The sequence below is a fragment of the Rhinatrema bivittatum genome, chromosome 6 (assembly GCF_901001135.1).
Source record: "Rhinatrema bivittatum chromosome 6, aRhiBiv1.1, whole genome shotgun sequence".
In the NCBI taxonomy this organism is placed as follows: domain Eukaryota; kingdom Metazoa; phylum Chordata; class Amphibia; order Gymnophiona; family Rhinatrematidae; genus Rhinatrema; species Rhinatrema bivittatum.
In genome coordinates this window covers 77,815,663-77,834,039 of record NC_042620.1, presented here as the reverse complement: position 1 = coordinate 77,834,039, position 18,377 = coordinate 77,815,663, and the positions used below count along the sequence as shown (strand labels likewise).

At 39.7% G+C, this 18,377-nt stretch overlaps 2 protein-coding genes across 5 annotated transcripts in view; one reads left to right on the top strand and one right to left on the bottom strand.

The window, feature by feature from the left end:
* ARL6IP6 (ADP ribosylation factor like GTPase 6 interacting protein 6) overlaps window positions 1-14,659 on the bottom strand; it is a 52,445-nt gene extending 37,786 nt beyond the window's left edge. For 2 of the 3 annotated variants that reach the window (XM_029605505.1, XM_029605507.1), the window contains exons 1-3: window positions 14,379-14,659; window positions 11,735-11,788; window positions 539-671 (exon numbers count right to left, since the gene is read on the bottom strand). In XM_029605505.1, the coding sequence (XP_029461365.1) occupies window positions 539-671; window positions 11,735-11,788; window positions 14,379-14,625 (434 nt within the window). In that variant the 5' untranslated portion in view covers window positions 14,626-14,659. The remainder of the gene's footprint in view (window positions 1-538; window positions 672-11,734; window positions 11,789-14,378) is intronic. The other variant, XM_029605506.1, reaches the window with a different exon arrangement.
* Window positions 14,660-15,207: 548 nt separating this feature from the next.
* The window catches only part of PRPF40A (pre-mRNA processing factor 40 homolog A), a 391,586-nt gene continuing 388,416 nt past the window's right edge, over window positions 15,208-18,377 (top strand). For both annotated transcript variants that reach the window (XM_029605503.1, XM_029605504.1), the window contains exon 1: window positions 15,208-15,333. In XM_029605503.1, the coding sequence (XP_029461363.1) occupies window positions 15,268-15,333 (66 nt within the window). In that variant the 5' untranslated portion in view covers window positions 15,208-15,267. The remainder of the gene's footprint in view (window positions 15,334-18,377) is intronic.

Below are 18,377 nucleotides of genomic sequence, written 5' to 3'. Positions count from 1 at the left end.
TCATACAATTGTGCGGTTGGATGTTGGACTAGACAAGAGGACACAGAGCCCATCTCTCCAGAACCTAGAAATTCTATTGATAGCCTTCTAAAACTACATACCAAGATCCTCTTAATACACAAGTGACTTAAGTAGTGATTCATTACTGCAAAGAATATTAGTATAGCCCAGTGCTTCCCAACTCTCTCCTGAAGGCACATCTACCTAGTTGGGTTTTCAGGATTGCCAGGGTTGGGAAACACTGTTATAGACCATTACCAGATCAGCAGCATCAGCACAGGTAGTATAGATTACTAATTAATTATGAATGTCAAAGCCAAAAATAAAAACCTTCAATTCTATTGAGTTTGGTCAAAAAAGAACCAATTGAACCCTGCTTTGTTTAAAAAGGTTGCTATTTGGATGAAAGTTATTTAGATTAACATTTTTTTTTTATATGTATATACATATTTAAGGTTTCCTGCCATTTTGCTTTCAAGTTAAATGCATTATTAACATAAGCATTTATAGAATTTCACAAAAAAACTACCGTATTTACCTGAACCGTGCAGGTGATAGGGGTGTAGGAGGAAACATGCCTGGCTCAAAGGAGTCAAAGTAAGTTACTGTCCAAGAGAAGCTGCAACACGACAGCCCTACTGTCAAAGACAGAATAAGTAGACTCCAGAAACCTGAAATTAAAGAGATACACTTTGTGAACTGTTCCAAGTTGTTAAACTATCCAAATGTCATTTCACATCTACAAAAATAGCAAGACTCCTACATTTTTAACCTACTTTTCCACAAAAACTTGATTACATGTTTACTGCATCAGAGATTAGCAGCTGTTTTAAAGCCACATGAAAACAAATAAAACATCTGTGTTTTATATCTCTCTCTATATACATAAAAGAGGCTTGGATTGTGTCGGCAGTCAGTCACTTACTCTGTCTGCAAAATCCTGTCTGTCAGGCTTCCAAGCACGTGCACATAGGCAGGTACAGGAGCACACATAGGCAGACACAAACATATGCAGGCAGGCTGGACACCCCCCCTCCCCCATACATGCTGTTAGAGATCAGAGTACCTGAGCAATGGTGGGAACTTTTCACTAAAATGATATATAAAACTTAAAAAAAAAATGGCATTGACATCTTTTTATAATGCAGTTGTGAATTATGCTCCATCTAAATTTGTTGAGGGCATGATAAAAGGTTGGAAGTTCAAATGTCCTGCTCTACGAACTTTACTGCAGAGAATGCTAAAAGGTATTCCAAAATGATACAGAATCACATGAAGGGTGCATCAGCACATATAGGCAAGCGAGATGAGGTGAGTCTTTACATGAGGGCATTGGGGCACAGAAGATACAAATTGGATGAGAGAACGGATGTGAGCAGAAAAAGTGAGAGGTAGACATAAGCAAGTCCACATATGATTATGGAATCAAGCAGGGCTATTCTGAACAGAACTCTGAAAGCGAGCAAGTGAAATTATCTTCAGACCTGCGCTATATAAAGGGTAAAAAGGTACAGTACTATTCTGAACATTGAGGACAAAGAAATGGAAATGCTGTAACCAAGGTATAATGTAATAAAAGGATTTGGGCAAAAACAAATGTATCACACAGTAATAATATGTAGCTTATGAAAGATGAACTGGGAGGAAGCCCAGACACAGAACCTCTACGATGGAGATCACAGTAAGATGGAAAAGGGCTTGTTTAATCTGCATTTTATGCTGTATACTAGAAAGATGATTCATTCCTGAAGGAGACTCCATATATAAACATATGCACTTGCAGTCAACATATGTAATCATTTTTAGTACATAACACGAAACACAAAGGATGCAAATAAATCCTCAGATGGTATCTTTATACCACCTGAGGAAAGGACCCGCGAGGTCTCAAAACCTCATGTACATGTTTTCTGTTGATTCTTTAATAAGTTTTGCAACCAACAACTCCTGTTTTTACCAGTACACCAAATAAGTTTTCATGGTTGCCAGAGAGCACTGGATTTCTGCCACCATCTCTCTGAAACTTAGTGGCTACATACTGATGAAAACTGGTTGCAAATGGTCATCCAATGCTATCTTTATAGCCAAAGAAAGTAGATGAAATTAAAAAAAACCCCAAAAAAACTGACAACGTAAACTTATGAATAGTAGATAAATTGGCATTTTTAGAGATGTAGGAATTACTACTGCTTTAATGTTTGTTACTAGCAAAAAGTGTCCAGCATTGCTCAGGTAGCTTGTGTGCACACACCTAAGGGGATGTTGCCTGTGCTTGCCTGTTCCTCTGTGTGGGAGCATGAGAGACAGCGCTTTGCTAGCACAGCACATTAGCAAAAGTTATCCAGCATTCTCTGGTCAATAACAGCCTGTGTGTGTAGGTTCCTGAATATTTTCGGGGGAACCTGTGTGAGTGTGGATGCCTGTATGTGTAAGCCTGACAGACAGTGCAGACGGTCTTTGCACCATGCCCTTTATACTGTTCTTGGCGTCGCCTGATGGCAAAGTTTTATATTTGAGTGATTGGGATGTTATAGATATGCTGTATGAATTTGGTACTGTAATCTGCACCAAACACTCAAATGGAGGGAACAAAATATAAGCCTTTGAATAAATAAATATATAGTATCAGATTTGCAAGTTGGATAGCATATAAAATTATATAAAACCCCCTAAGCTTTAGATGTTGAATCTAGTGCTGAGATTAGCATATAATGGCCATTTCTAGCCTAGCTCCTCCCTTTTCCTCTCTCTTATTCTATTTTCTTATGCGTTCTCTCCTTATTGTGGGCTAATCATGTGGAGTACTTCTTAATTTCTTATACTGCATTGATTATCTGTAACACGCTGTTAGGTTTCCTGCAGTACTTCAATATTGGCAATTATTTATAGATTACATAATATTAACAAGCACAAGTTTAAAAATATTTTAAAAAAATATTCACCATGTATAAAACAGCAGTACAAGTCAAAATCCAATTTTAAGAGAAAAAAAATGATACATCTAAGGACTTTACCTGGAGGATTTTGGTCTGAATAAGGGCATGAAACACAAGAGAAGCAGCAGCAGTGCATACAATCAACATGAGAACAAGAAGAACAGTTTCCATTTCTGTTTGCTAATTACTTACGTAACACAAATAAAACATGAAAATCTGAAATTGCACTACTCAACACAGCTTGACAAATATTTTTAAAAAACCTAAACCGGTTTTTATTTTTAGGAGCTAAAGAATTTTTCTTCTGTATTACATTTTTTTTTTTTTTTTGCTTTATGTATACTGGGGGTATTTTTGGTTGTTTTTTTTTAAATTTTTTGTTAATTTGTGACAGGATTCATATTTTTTACTAACACACCAGAGGGACAATGCACAGGATATTAAAAAGAAGTTCTGAGAGAGAAAAGTGTTTCAATAAAGCTACAGAAAAAAAAAGGGAAAGAAAGGAAGACACAAAAAAGACATAGTAAGGGCCAAATCCTACCTAAATTCTGGCTGAGAGCAGAGACTAAGAAGCCAAGAACAGAACAGAACAGGTTCAGCTACAGCACGACAGCAGTAGCCTGCAAGCAGGATTTCTTAAAGCTTTAAGAGATCTGGAACAGTCTGTTACAGGCGTTCTCAACCCAGTCCTTGGGACATACCTATTCAGTCAGGTTTTTAGGATATCCACAAGGAATATGAATGAAGAGATTTGCATAGGGAGAGAAGTCAAGATAGCAGCACCATTGGTGATGTGCATCTGAAAGCAGGCATTTCTTTTGCTTGCCATTGTAAAGAGTAAAGGCGACTCTCAGGTTTTCCCCTCTAAGCGTGGAACTGGTGCAGTTACAGTGCAAGGTCTGATAGATGCCTTTGTGCTCAGAGAGGCGATGGTGATGTTTTTGGGGATGCCCTTGTTGGAAGTGGGCGGCGAGCAGTGTTGGGAGAGACACCTGGTACTCTCCAGAGGCAGTGACTCCTCCCCCAAAGGAAAGTATCCTCTGACAGCCCCAACAGATAGAAAAAGGACCCCACTTCTTCATGCAGGTGATGATGTCCAGATTGCGACAGAAGAGGGAGCCATCCGTTCATTGGGAATCTGAAGACATGGTGTGAAAGCACCAGATGTGTTGGGAGGGCTAACCACAGCAAGACAAATTTGGTGGGTTTTCCTTTTACAGATGACTCCGAAAAAGGAAAGTCTCAGGTTGCTACCTGAGACTTTCCTTTTTCTCTGAAACTCTTTGGGAAGCAACTGAACAATGCAAATACCCTTATCAAGCCAAATTAAACAGCTGCCTGCCCAGTTTATTTTATTTATTTATTTAGATTTATATCCCACTTTTTCAGCACTTCAAAGTGGATTACATTCAGGTAGTGTAGGTATTTTTTGTATTTTAGTGACTGGAGACCCAGACTACCGAATTGTGCTATAAAGTAGATTCCATGGATGGCAGGATTAAACAATTGGAAGTCAATGACCAGATATTGGTTAAAGACAATACAATATTCCAAATATTCACATTTAATGTGTATATTTGGAAGATATGGTCAGGTATAGGAACTTTTGAATAACTTTCCTAAAGATAGATGTTTGTATTCAAGGAATATCTTCCGAATGTTTTCCCACCAGTCTCTAAAATATATCTTCCCCAAGGGAAAAGATTTGTAGTCTACTCTAACCTTTGATAGTTTTGCTATCTCATATTTTAGAGAAGTCAGGGTCTGAAATATCCCTATAAAGGTATTGTGAGGTTATAGAGCATGAGGTAGATTTTCTTTGATCCCTACAACTTTCTGCTTTTTTGTATGGTAAGTTAGTTAGTGCTCCATCTTTAATTCTGGAGCATGTAGGTATGTTCTTTACTCAAGCCTATTGCCTTTTCATGTTTCCAAATGTGTGTGTTGTCTCTAAATCATTATTCCTTCTTCCACCCCCTTATTTGTCACCACTGTGATATTGTTTATATATATATATATATATATATATATATATATATATATATATATATATTTATATTTATTTGTAAATTTTCTGGAAATAAAAAGATGTGCATACAATGGAGGCAGTGCAAATTACTTTTATGCATCTTCATTGTGGACATCCTGAAAACTGACAGACTAGGCATGTCCCTGGTCTAGGGAGAGTACCTGTTGCTCTGGTGGGGAAAGCAGGGAAAATAAACCCACTACCCTGGGACCCCCAACCTCCCAATTACAGAGTGGAAGTTTACCAAAGCAGGCCTAGAGAACAGAGACAATAGAGGTGGCTGGCCAGAAAGGGGAGAAAAAGTAGAATGGCTAGCCCTAGCCAAAAGAAGACAGGAAAAAAGATAAGGGAGCTTACTGTCTGAATCCTCAGCTCTAACTCCAGGAACTAACTCACCCCAGAACTGTACTCACAGTCATCCAGCAAGTGCTGAACCTACACAACTTTTCCTCTTTCCCCTCCTCTAGGCTTCTCTACCCTGCCTCTCTAGATTGATACAGGGGGCAACCCAAACTGTGTTTGCAATTGAATCCAGGCAGTGATGTCTCTTCCCAATTCCAAATAAAGTCCTATGCCAAATTTTACATGCCTGGTATTTTTCCACCCATTACTCACTATTATTATTTTTTTTTTTTTGCAGTATGGCTAGATTATTTTACCAGCTCTCAGTAACTTTAGCTACTTTTACACTGTTATTGTTTTAGGAAGATTCTGTGCTGATTGGTCAAATGTTTTTATTTGCTGGTCAATGTTATATACCTTCTTGGAGGTATAATCTTCCTAAAAATATATTAAGAAAAATCATGACGACCAGTCAGAAATGGTTCTGCTATGTAGGGCTTGTTACAAAAGAGGTATATGCAAATGTTTAGGCAACCCTGGCTCAATTATGTTTCAATGAATTTCTAAGTGAACAGCAGCTGACAACCTCTCTACATGGCGCAAAGTTAACATTTCTATAATTTTTAAAATCAAATAGTAATTTTACATTAACAGATTGATTATAAAATAGTGAATATGACATGTATGAAAGTTTGGGCATCCTTTCAGTCACACCTCTTTTGGCTGAAAAGTGGCCTACAGCAAACATTTGGATGCTAAGAGTCTATTCTTGCTTTTGGAATTTTTTTCACCACTTTCCCCTCACCAAACTCTTATAGCTCAGATATAGTTTTAGGTCTCCATGAATGCACTGCATGTTAGATCTTCCCACAAATTTTCAATAATAGTCAAGCCTGGGGATGGTGAAGGCCATTCCAAAACTTTCATATTGCTTAAGAACTTCATGGTTGAGTTTGCGATAAATTTCAGATTGTTGTCGTGCTGAAATATCCAATCTCTAGCTTCAGTTTCTTCAGTAACTGTAGGTCATTAGTTTCTTCTTTCCAATCGCATAGTATTTCCTATGCCACACAACCCCAAAGCATAAAAGATTCACCTCCATGCTTAATGGTTAGCAACATATTTTCTTCAAATGCTTCATCCTTTATTCTCCAAATCAGTCTTGTACGATGGTAGCCAAACAGTTAAATTTTCATTTCATTTCATCCATTCAAAGCACTTTGTTCCAAAACGTTTCAGGCATACTTTAGACCAGTAGTTCCCAACCCTGTCCTGTAGGACTCCCAGCCAGTCAGGTTTTCAGGATACCCACAATGAATACACAGCCTGAAAAATGTGATTGGTTAGGGGTCCTCTAGGACAAGTATGGGAACTACTGCTTTAAGTTTAGACAATGACTTTTGAAATGAGGTTATATAAAGATTTGCTTTGGACCACTCCCTCTACAATCACTATTGTGGAAGCAACTGTAAAACTACAAACTCCTCCTCCCCACTGTCAGCTAAACTTTTCAGCAGATTGCAGTAATCTGGTGATTTTGTTTTGCAAATCTGACAAATTTAGGACCAATTCTATCAGAGATTTTTCTTGGTCTTCCAGATCTTGCCTTTAACGGTTGCATGTAACTCATTTCTTAACAATATTTGACAGCTGAAATTGCTAGCTGAACGCGTTTAGAGAATTTTTATAGCCTTCCCCTGCATTGTAAAAATGAATTATTTTCATTTCTAAATGCTCAGACAGATTCTGCTTAGAAGAGATTCCATGGTTTTTGAAAGTGGACAAAACAATCACAACCTGAGAGGTTAGAAGGGTCAGAATATTTCTTTATCACTTAACCAACTGAAGGCCTGATGAATCAAACAATTTTGAAAACTGAAAGGGTGTCCAACTTTTGTACAGGCCATATTCACTTTTTATTATTTTTGATTTGTTGAAATCAGCAAGTAGTAATTTATGCAAAAATATTGTATTCAACTTTGCTGAAAACTCAATCAGAAAAAGACTAAGTCCCTCACGTCATAAAAATATACTTTGGTGATACATTGTTTACCAAATCCAGTGACATTTTATATGTAAGTGTTCAAAAAATGTTTTAACCAAAATATACCCATTTCTAAAATCTTCAAAACACAGAAACAGACAGTCTTCTTGTAGATGTTTCAGCTATAAAGCTCCAATAAATCAAATACCCAGTGTGTCTTGGAATATAAAAATCATAAATATCTAGTTAGAGCAAAGCAAGTTTGCTTACCGTAAACGGTGTTTCCGTAGATAGCAGGATGAATTAGCCAGGCTGTCATGGGAACTGTCAATCAGGGCCCAGGAGGCGGAGCTTCCAGAGAGGAAGACAGAACTTTGCTCTGTGCGACTGCGCGAGTTCCCACACAGGAAATAGAACTCTCCTCGGTCTGTGATTAAGCAGTAGATGAACATAAGTAACAATATGTCGACTTTCTAGGGAGGTGGGTGGGTCAGCATGGCTAATTCATCCTATTTACAGAAACATCGTTTACGTTAAGCAAACTTGCTTTTCCCCCCATTGATAGCAGGGCTGAATTAGCCATGCTGTCATGGGAGTCCATAGCTCCCTATCACACTATGTGTCTGCGTATTTCTTTGTTATGCATGATTTGATTGTAGTGGAAAGTCGACCAGGTCATTTAGATGTCAAAGAGTGAAGAATCTCTTTTCCCATCCTGGCATCGCCTGATGTCCGTTGGTCCAGACAGTAGTGGGATGTGAAGGTATGTAGGGAGGACCAGGTAGCCGCCTTGCAAATGTCAATGGGCTGTACATTTCTCAGATGAGCTATGGAGGCCACCATTACTCGTACCTGATGAGCATTTGGGTGTGAGGTAAGAGCTTCTGTTTGCTGTAGCAGAATTGAATACATTGTGCTATCCAGCTGGAAATGGTTCGTTTAGCTACCAGGTTCCCGGTGTGTTAGGACTGAAAGAGACAAACAACCACAAAGCTAGAGTTTGTGAGTGTGTCCTCTCCTTATAGTATGCTAAGGCAAGTTTACAGTCTAAGGTGTGCAGTGCATGTTCCCTATCATTCTGATGTGGCTTAGGGAAGAACGTCGGAAGTTCTATTGAATGATTTAGGTGGAATTGTGAAACCATCTTTGGAAGGAACGATGGATGAGTGCGAAGGACAGTTTTATGATGATAAAATCGAAGATAGGGGCTATAATGGACCAACGCTTGTAACTCACTAACTCTGCTCGCCGAGGTCACTGCTACAAGGAAGACTACCTTCTATGTGAGGTATTTTATGTGGGCTGAGTCCATGGGTTTGAAGGGCGATAGCATAAGCTGTACCAGAATCAGATTGAGGTTCCATGGTACTGGAGGCTTGGATACAGGTGGTCTAAGTCGTGAGAGACCTTTGATGAAGCGAGATACCAAGGGATGAAGTGAAATAGGCTGGCCCCGATGTGGTCTGTGATATGCTGAAATAGCACTGAGATGAACCCTCAGAGGAAGTTGCTAGGCCAGCTTTGTACAAGGTGTGAAGGTAATCTAGAAGAGATTCGGGTGAACAATCCAAGGGATGTAGTCCTTTATCTGTACACAATGCGGAATACAGATTCCACTTAAAGCGATAATTTCTTCTTGTGGATGGCTTCCTGGATTCCACTATGATCTCTTGTGCTTCAAGGGATATGCCCTGGGTGAATGTGTCGACAACGCTTGCTTGTGCGCCTTTCTGGCGTCGTGTGTTGACTTTGGCGTCGATCCCACGCCAAGCATAGATTGTGGCTTTGGTTTCGCACCATGCGTCGAAATTGGCATCGATCCTATGCCGTGCGCCGATGGCGGTATCGATCTTGCGCTGTGCTTCGATGGTGGAACTGATTCGGCGCCATGCTTCTCTGTCTGTGGATGTGTCGGAGCCGACGCAAGCGTCGATCACTTTCGTGTCGATGGGTGATGCTTCGATCTCAGCGCATCCGGCACTTCTGATAGACTCTGGCTCTGTGTCAGCTCATCTATCCCGGTTTGCTTTCCCGGTTGCAGGTATGAGCTACGGCTAGACCCCGATCGGTCCCGATGGAGTTTAGGTCTTGTTCTATGGGTTCCCGACCCTTGTGGGCATTCTTGTCTTCTTCGCCAGGCCTGGAGGACGAGAGATCCATAGACAAGGCCCTCCTTACCTTCAGGCTTTGATGTTTCAAAGGGCTTGGTGAGGAGTGAGCCTCCGATGGAGGGGCATGAGCCTGCAGTGCGAATTTTGAGATCTTTTGCGCTCTTTGCCTCTGGGTCCTGGGCAACATGCGGCCGCAATGCTCACATTCGCTCTGGTTGTGATCAGGACCCAGACACCAGTAGCATCGATCATATTCATCGGTCATGGACATGATCTTGCCATAGTGTCATGGCTTGAAGCCGGACGGCCTCGGGGCCGATTTTTTTAGACATCACAATTTTCTATCTTTGAAACAGTTGAGGAGAATGAAGCTCTGCGTGCGTTCCCACGCACGAAAAGAAACAGACAGAGAGTTCTATTTCCTGCGTGGGAACTCACGCGCAGCCGCACAGAGCAAAGCTCTGTCTTCCTCTTTGGAAGCTCCACCTCCCAGGCCCTGATTGACAGTTCCCATGACAGCATGGCTAATTCAGCCCTGCTATCAATGGGAAACCATTGTTTGTCATTACATTTTCAGATTTTCACTGTAGTTCTTGCTCAATTATCCCCTCATTGGAGGAGTGGGGACCTTTCTAGTCAACTTTTACAGCTTGAACAAAAATAGATGCACAGATTACAAACAGTAGAGCATTTAAGCTTAAATACTGAAATTTATCTATCCATATATTTTTTTTTTAATGAGAGAGAAATAGTTAATCTAAAACTATGTACTTGGTTTGATCTGTTTATACAGGAAATGACCTCTGAAAAATAAAATTGTGATTATATTCTTAAAGATTCTGATATGACAAGATTAGATATGAAGTGTTTATTTTGGAAGTGAAGGGTCTGTTGTAGTTTGGTTGTTTTTTTTTAATTCTGGAAATTATGTATTTTATCAGTATCCATTTAAACCAAATTTAAACCAAGAGAACAGCACCCTATTTTTTTTTTAAGAGATTTTGATATGATGTGCCGTGACTGGTAGTACTGGTCAAAAGAAGTCTTCAGTGCCTGAAGTTAACATTATTTCTCTGAGGAACTGCTCTTGTATGATCAAGTATGATTTAACTGACAGCATTTTGTTAAGAGAATTCTTGAATAACTGCTACAAGGTTATCTAAATATTTTGTATCCTTGAAGCAGGCAATAGCCAAATTCGTGGCCACTGCCAGATTCTTGTTCAGTTTAAGAAACTGTAGATATTTACGACTGTTAGATTTTAAGACTCTGGGTATTTGTCAACTATTGGATTTTTACTGCTGAAACATCTAGAAGATTGTCTTTTTTTTTTTTTTTTTTAAATTGTACATTTTGTTAAAAAAAATTTTGAGCACTTACATATAAAAAAAGGGCCTAACTTTAAAACCTATCCATGGCATAGCATTTACACACTTAAGTGGACACAAATATTAAGGCTAGTACTTTATAAATTGCATAACATAAGCTACAATTTATAAAATACTGCCTAATTCTGCTCCAAAAGGTATGTGCGAATATTTTCAATGCAAAACACTTTTTCTACCTATGTATATTTTAGGTACATAAAAAAAATACAGGGTGGCCCATGGAAAAGTAGCCCGTCTCCAAATATAAATATAGCAGAAATAGTGCTGTGATAAAAAAGGGGGGTATGGTTAGGCTAATTTCCCTGCTCCAACATCTTATAGGTAATTTCCGCAACACATGATACATTTGTTACATCCATAGTATTTTCCACATCGCACACTGAGTAATCTACCGCAGGCGCGTTACCGACCGAAAAGGGTTTTCTTGCACATGCCAGATCAGGGAAGAGCAAGTGACAGAGCGACTCTATGTGGACCAATATGTAAGATTACTATTTATACTACTGTAAGAGGGGGCACTTTTAATTCGGGGTGAGGTTTGGGGGAGTTTTACAAACAGCCAGCAAAGTTGACATCACTGAAGATTTTCTGTCATTTGGAATGATGAAAAGGTAAGAGGAAGTTGATTTGTACAATCTACTCTCTACCTAGCTTGACTGAAGCTAGGTAGAGCATACATTGTACAAATCAACTCCCTCTCTCTCTCCCCCCCCCCCCCCCAATCAGATCAATCATTAACGTGGGCATAATGCACAAAAAAACAACACATTGCTGTGTGATTCTCCATTGCTTTTGATGTTAGGGGCCACTCATAACCATTAATGCCACTCAAATTTTAACGCATGCGTAAAGGCCCTAACGCGAAATGATAAATGACCCAGTCAAATTAAATAAAGCAGTTCCTAATTTCTGCAAGCTTTCAACTGAAAAGGTTATCATACCTAATAAACTAGTTTCTAACCCACCGTCACTGCTTTCTTTTTCAGATCGCAGATCTGCAAATACAAACAGTGAATTTTTATTAAACAAAAACATACACAAACACATTTAATAGCTAGAAGTGATGAAGTCAGAAAATTCAGAGGCACAGTAGATTTAAATGGTCATTCTTGCTTGCATGAGCCAAGAATAAGTTGATTTAATAATCAGTGACTATAATTCTAGCCAAAAATGTTACATACAACTACAAAAACATTTTTTGGGTAGAATTACAAAACACTTATTGACGCATGGAACTAAGAATGACCCAACAAAATGTTCAGCTTTGATAACAAGAGGGGCTTGCTTTTTTTTTTTTTTTTAATAATTCAATTACGGTAGTTAAAATAATTAGACTGAGTTCCTTGTATTAAGCCACTACTTCATTAAATCAGTATCCTACTGCAATGCCCTCACTAGAATTCCAAAAAGGCATCATACTGATATGGGGGGGGGGGGGGGGGGGGAGCCACACTCAAAATATCTGTAGAATGATTTTAGGAAAAACCTGTCAATGGCATTTAAGACCTTGCTAGGTTCAGGATCAAGGCAACTGAGAAATTGTCTAAGGTAGTATGAGGCCAGTAGAAATCTACTGGTCAACCAAAAAGCATAGATTACAAATTCCTGCAGCTAAAGTCTTCCACTATTCTTGTTTACAGAATAAATCCTTCTCTTCCTCTGTTACATAACTGTAGAATAGTCTTCCATCAAATTTGAGGGAAGAAAGGGACTTTTAAGTTTCCAGAAAAAAAACTTTAAAAATCTGGTTTAGGAATGACACTTTTGAGCAATGATCATAGTTTTAGTATAAGTTTTGGGAGGTAGTTGAGATCTGTTAATTGTTTTTGTGTTTCATTAAACTGTATTATATTTTTGAATTATGCTGTGCATCGCTTAGGAAGGCTATCAGTTACACAACATACACAGGATTTTAAATTAAGGCAACAGAAGATTCAATAGAGACAAAGTGACTGAATAATTTGGATATTTTATTTCCATTTCATGTTCAACTTTTTCCTAGGAAAAGCATATCTCAGTATTTTAAAAGTATATTATAACCATTTTTGTACTGTAGAAAAATGTACATAACCAGCCATACTGAACTGCTGAGAAACTTTTTAAAAATTTCAGGCTGCCTCTGTTAATTTCCCTGAAATCTAGTGGCAGAAAAATGTTAATACAGTAATACAGAACAGTATTACTAATGTGGACTGTATTATAAAGTGATGAAGAGGTGTAGAGATCATCCACAACTATAACTCTACCCTTGTAGGCTGCTGTCTATTGCTCCATACCTCCATTCTTCCCCAGCAGAATCCTACACAGTCTCTGTCCTTACCTTCCCTTAACTCCTTAGGCTGCCATCTTTAGAACCCTAAAACGATTTCCCAGAGAAGCCAACTTTTCAAAATGATTGGAGTGCTGAACTCCACTCAAATTATGCCTCCCTACATACAGTGAATGAGTTTGCTCAATACTGAGGGTGCTCAAGCACCCACAGAGCTCAGACCTATGATTGTTGCCTCTCTTCCCTTCTTGGCAGCCCAGCTTTTGCTGCAAGTTTTCTACTTGAGAAGACAGATTGCACTTTCTTCCAAAACGTAGTACAAATGTGCTCGTCAATGTGGGTCCCATGTTGGGTAGTAACTAGCATTCCCTCCCAATTACTAATGAATTTGGTCTTTGCAGCATCCTCAGTCCACACTGGACCAAGAACATGAAAAGATATTGTGTGATGGTGCTGCTTCTGGGTAGGTACCGTTTTCCCAAACCAAACTTTCTCAATTGTACACATACAATATACATTTTTTGGAAAACATACCTTAACAAAAATAACTGATGCTCCACTGTGCCTTTTGATGTTAATAGAATTTGGTTACAAGAACCAATTTGAATGGCTGCATGCCCCAGCCCAACTACATCACAAACTACCAAAGATTAACAATGGTAAGTAGTGTGTAAAACGTTTCATACTAAAAGATGCACGGAAAAAAGTCAACAAAAACATGATACTTTTATTGGACAAGCTTAATACGTAAGACTAGATTTTAGGCGTTACACTCACCAGGTCACATGAAAATCTTTTGCTTTAGCTTGCTCGCTTTGCTTTAACCTGATGAAATGAGTGAAACGCTTCAAAGCTAGTTCAATTAAAAAAAAAAAAGTACCTTTTTGGTTTATTGAACTTTATTTCCGTGCTTTTACATGGATTAACACGGCACTCACGTTACTTTAACCAAGATTAAATGTACAGACCTGGTGAAGACATTCTAAACATCTAGAAGTATTTAACAGAAACTGAAAGATAGTTGAGTAAAACGGATACTTTTATAAAGCGCGGCATATTCGATAGTCCCAAAAACTTGCATTTTTAAACGTGTTAGCTTTATAAAGGTTATCACAGCGTTGAACAGCAAACATTTAATTACACAGACTAAAACAAATAAAAATACACGTTGACATGGCACTTAAGTTTCATACAAGGCACAAAATATAGCGCTAAAACGGAAGCCTGATCAGTTCCTTAAGCACTGCAGCCAGCAGGCAGATAGGGTTCAGTCCATCCCGCCCAGACCGCTTCCGACGAGAAGCAGCTGCTTGTACCTTTCATAATAACATAGACGAAAGCCAGGAGGAAGGCAACGATCGACACGATCAGCAAGCAGCAAAGCATGGAGAGCGCCCGAGCCGGCCACTTTTTGTTTCTGGAGAATATTTTACTCCCTGGATCCACCGACTCGGTGTAAGCCAACCCCGGCGCCAGGAAAGGTTCATCAAGCAGCTCAGACTCCAGGCTCTTCGCCGCCAACGCGTCCCCGGCCCACATTCTCCCCTCTCCCGACTTCCACATGAACTTAGGCCTGCAGGTATTTCCAACTCAGAAGGGCGGAGGCCACAAGGCTGCTCCGCTAGCTACGAAAGCGCGGGAGAAGACGGACTCTTTTTTGTGTTCTTTGTCACCCTAGTCGGTGAAGCGGCTTATGCGCCGTATCCCACCGCTGCCACTCTACGCACCGCGTAAGGGTCACGCACGGAGCTCGGCGCGACCACTGAAGATTTTTTTTTTTTTTTGCGGGAAAGTGAAGACAATTTCAACCCCTTTCCCACGACACCCAGCGGCTGCGAAGACTTAACGCCGAGGGCGAATCATATAAAGAAAGACGGAATCGGAGTCTACAGGATCGATGGGAAGTAATTAATTTCCTGTCAGACAAATACTTTCCTTCGTCTAACGTCTCTGAAGAGGAAGTCTTTACCCCTCCCCCCTTCCCTGCCGAAGGACCTTCGCTCTTTTGCACTTCGAGAATTCGCCACGTTCGGCTGAGACGGCGCTGAAACTTAAAATGTCCCAATTATCCCCTCGCCTGCTACCAGCGGAGCTCTAATTCCGGCTTCCATTGGCTATCTTGCGCCTCCCAGCCTTCCTCCCCCCTTTACCCGCCCCAGCGCGTCGAGGAGATTTTCTCCTTTGAACCCCACGTTTCGTGAACCAATGAGGTTGCCGCTTGTTGGATGGTCCCAGAGTAGGCCGGGGACTGGAGAGGACCGAGCCATCATGGTGAGTGAAATACAACAACAAAATTTTTTTGTGTGCATATTTATGTGGTTTCAAGTATTATCCACACAGATATAAATATGCAGGAGGAAAGGGCCTAAGATTTAGCCTGCTCAGTCGAGGGTGCTGGAGTTCTCCCGGAGGGAACAGAGTGGAATTTCTTCTCGTTTGGTGGCTGCCGCGATCTCGCTGCCTCTGCTCTGTTGGTTGGAGCTTGGAGAGGCTGCTGGAGAAATGCCGCGGTTGCAGGGACCTTTAGCAAAAGCATCGAGGCCCTCTTTGTGCAATTGCACTTGCTGAGAGCTAAAGTTTTGAATGTTTTAGCGAGGTCATGTTCTAGTCAAGAAGGGGGGAGGGGGCATTATAAGAGGTTTAAATGACCCCCGAGTGGCAGGATAGTGCGTTAGGCTTGTCCTAGCGATCTTTATACAGAGCTTTCAATGTTTTTTCTTCTTAGCATTATTTCCCGTTGGATTAGCTGGCAGAAAGTGGGAGATCATAGAAACTTCTATTTATTTTTCATTCTTCAACAATTCTGTGTGGCTGTCATAACAGGATATAATTGGCCAAAGAAAAATTGCAGTTGTAATATTTCATTAGGGTGTTACCATCGTTTCACTCCTCTTCCCGTCCTTGTTACAAATCGCTCTTGCTATGGCCCCTGAAACTGGGCTGAGACCACCAATTTATTTCACATGGGCCTCTTTAAGTTCCTATTCATCTGATCTGGATTTGAAGCAGTGACCTAGAAAGAGATTCTCTTTAATACTGTCGCAATTTCCGCCAGTAAAACCTCTGGCTTATTTATATATTTGTCTGACCCCCAGCAGCAACAACAAAGTCGTTTTAATGATAATTTTTATCACACACCTTTATAATACTCAGAGTGTATAACCTGTTTAGCTTGCAGGAAGTGTTTTGCTTATGTCCTTTTCATATTTATTTTTCTAACAAAATTCCACAATTTGCTATGGTATTATAAAGACTGACTAGACATTTTAAAAGGCTTCCAGGTGATGCCTTTAATGCAACGGAGGCAGTGCATGCAAATGCATCTCCTGCATATTCACTGAAATCCTGACCAGCCTGCATTACTCAGGGACCCGAATTGTTTACCCCTGTTCTACAAAGTGTCGGATTTCAGCAGCCCTGGTTCCTTTGATGCAGAGATGTGAGCAGTACAGAACTATCAGGGAACTCATTTTTCTGAATGGAGCACTTGAGCCCAAACTATGATTATGCAAATCTTTACTCTCCAGAAATTGGGTGACTTGTCTGCACTGAGTCTTTGTGCGGCCTCTTTTTCATCTTTTGCTTTTCTCACTCTCTATAGGTTTCATGGTTTAAATAGCCTTTTATCTGTGTTGTACTGGGGCATCTTTGTTACTCATATATAGATACAACTAGCTTTTCAATGGATTTTCTAATAGAAATATCAATATTTGATGACAAGTCCTGTACTAATCCTTTCTGAAAAAAAAAAAAAGCTTGAGAAATATGGATGCTCTTTGCATTTATTACATAAGCAATATATTGCAGTGCTAGTCCACTTGAGCATGTTAAAATAAGAGTCAACAGACATGCAGTAGGTGATCCCTTTTTATTTTGACTAACTTAGTCTGTGTTTAGTTTTCAAGAGATATGCTTCCTTTGTCAGGTGATGAAGAGAGCATTATTCTCAAAAGTTAGTCACAGACTGAGTTATACCAATAAAAAGGGATCACTTACAAATTGTTTGATTCTTATTTCTACTTTATTACATGAAGTTATGGTAAACATTGTGATAAAATGAAATAGAATAGCAATATTTGTAAAATATTTGTAAACCTAAAAAATAAATTGTAGTTTGGGGGGATATTAGCTTTCTGAATCCTTCAAAATTTAGTTATGGGATAGGAGACAAATCCATGTTTTTCTGCATGGCATAAACCATGATTTATGCTCAGAAATTGTTTTGTACAACTTAACCATGTCTTTTGTGCACAAGACATTGTACATAAATTTTGTGCTCCTAAATCATGGTTTGTGCACATTAGAAACGATTTAGTCACTATTTATTTTTTGTGCATATTGTTTTTACACTGATGCTTTTATTATTTTTTTTTTTTAACTCCCAATGTATTTGCATACAATTAGTTCACTGCATCAGGTTAACTTTTTTAAAATGTTTGAATAAAGAAAATGCTGGTTTAGTGCATATTTTTTTTTACTCATGTTTTATTACATCTGGGCACCCAATAGGACATCACAATAGAGAATTTCTATGCATAAAAGTTGTGGAACAAAACATGAATTAGCATAAGTTAGAAACATAGAAATGACGGCAGAAGAAGACCAAATGGCCCTTCCAGTCTGCCCAGCAAGCTTCACACATTTTTTTCTCTCATACTTATCTGTTTCTCTTAGCTCTTGGTTCTATTTCCCTTCCACCCCCACCTTTAATGTAGAGAGCAGTGATGGAGCTGCATCCAAGTGAAATATCTAGCTTGATTCGTTAGGGGTAGTAGCCGCCGCAATAAGCAAGCTACACCCATGTTTATTTGTTCTACCCAGACTGTTATACAGCCCTTATTGGTTGTTTTTCTTCTCCCCTGCCGTTGAAGCAGGGAGCTATGCTGGATATGCGTGAAGTATCAGTCTTCTCCCATGCTTTTGAAGCAGAGAGCCATGCTGGATGTGCATCGAAAGTGAAGTATCAGGCACATTTGGTTTGGGGTAGTAACCGCCGTAACAAGCCAGCTACTCCCCGCTTTGTGAGTGCAAACCCTCTTTTCTTCTCCCCTGCCGTTGAAGCAGAGAGCTCTGCTGGATGTGTGAAGTATCAGTTTTTCTTCTCCCCTGTTTTAGGTGCATAAATGCCCAGGACCCTAACACCACAAGTTCCCGGTTCTGTCTCATAGTAGCCCCATAAACTTTACTCCACTTCTGACCAGGAGTTACATTTCCAGAATTAAGAAAACAAGAGTAAAGCTTATGCATCTCTCTGCATTAATAAGTAATAGCTAAAATCTTGAGAAACATGATATTTGCATGAAGAAGTGCTAATC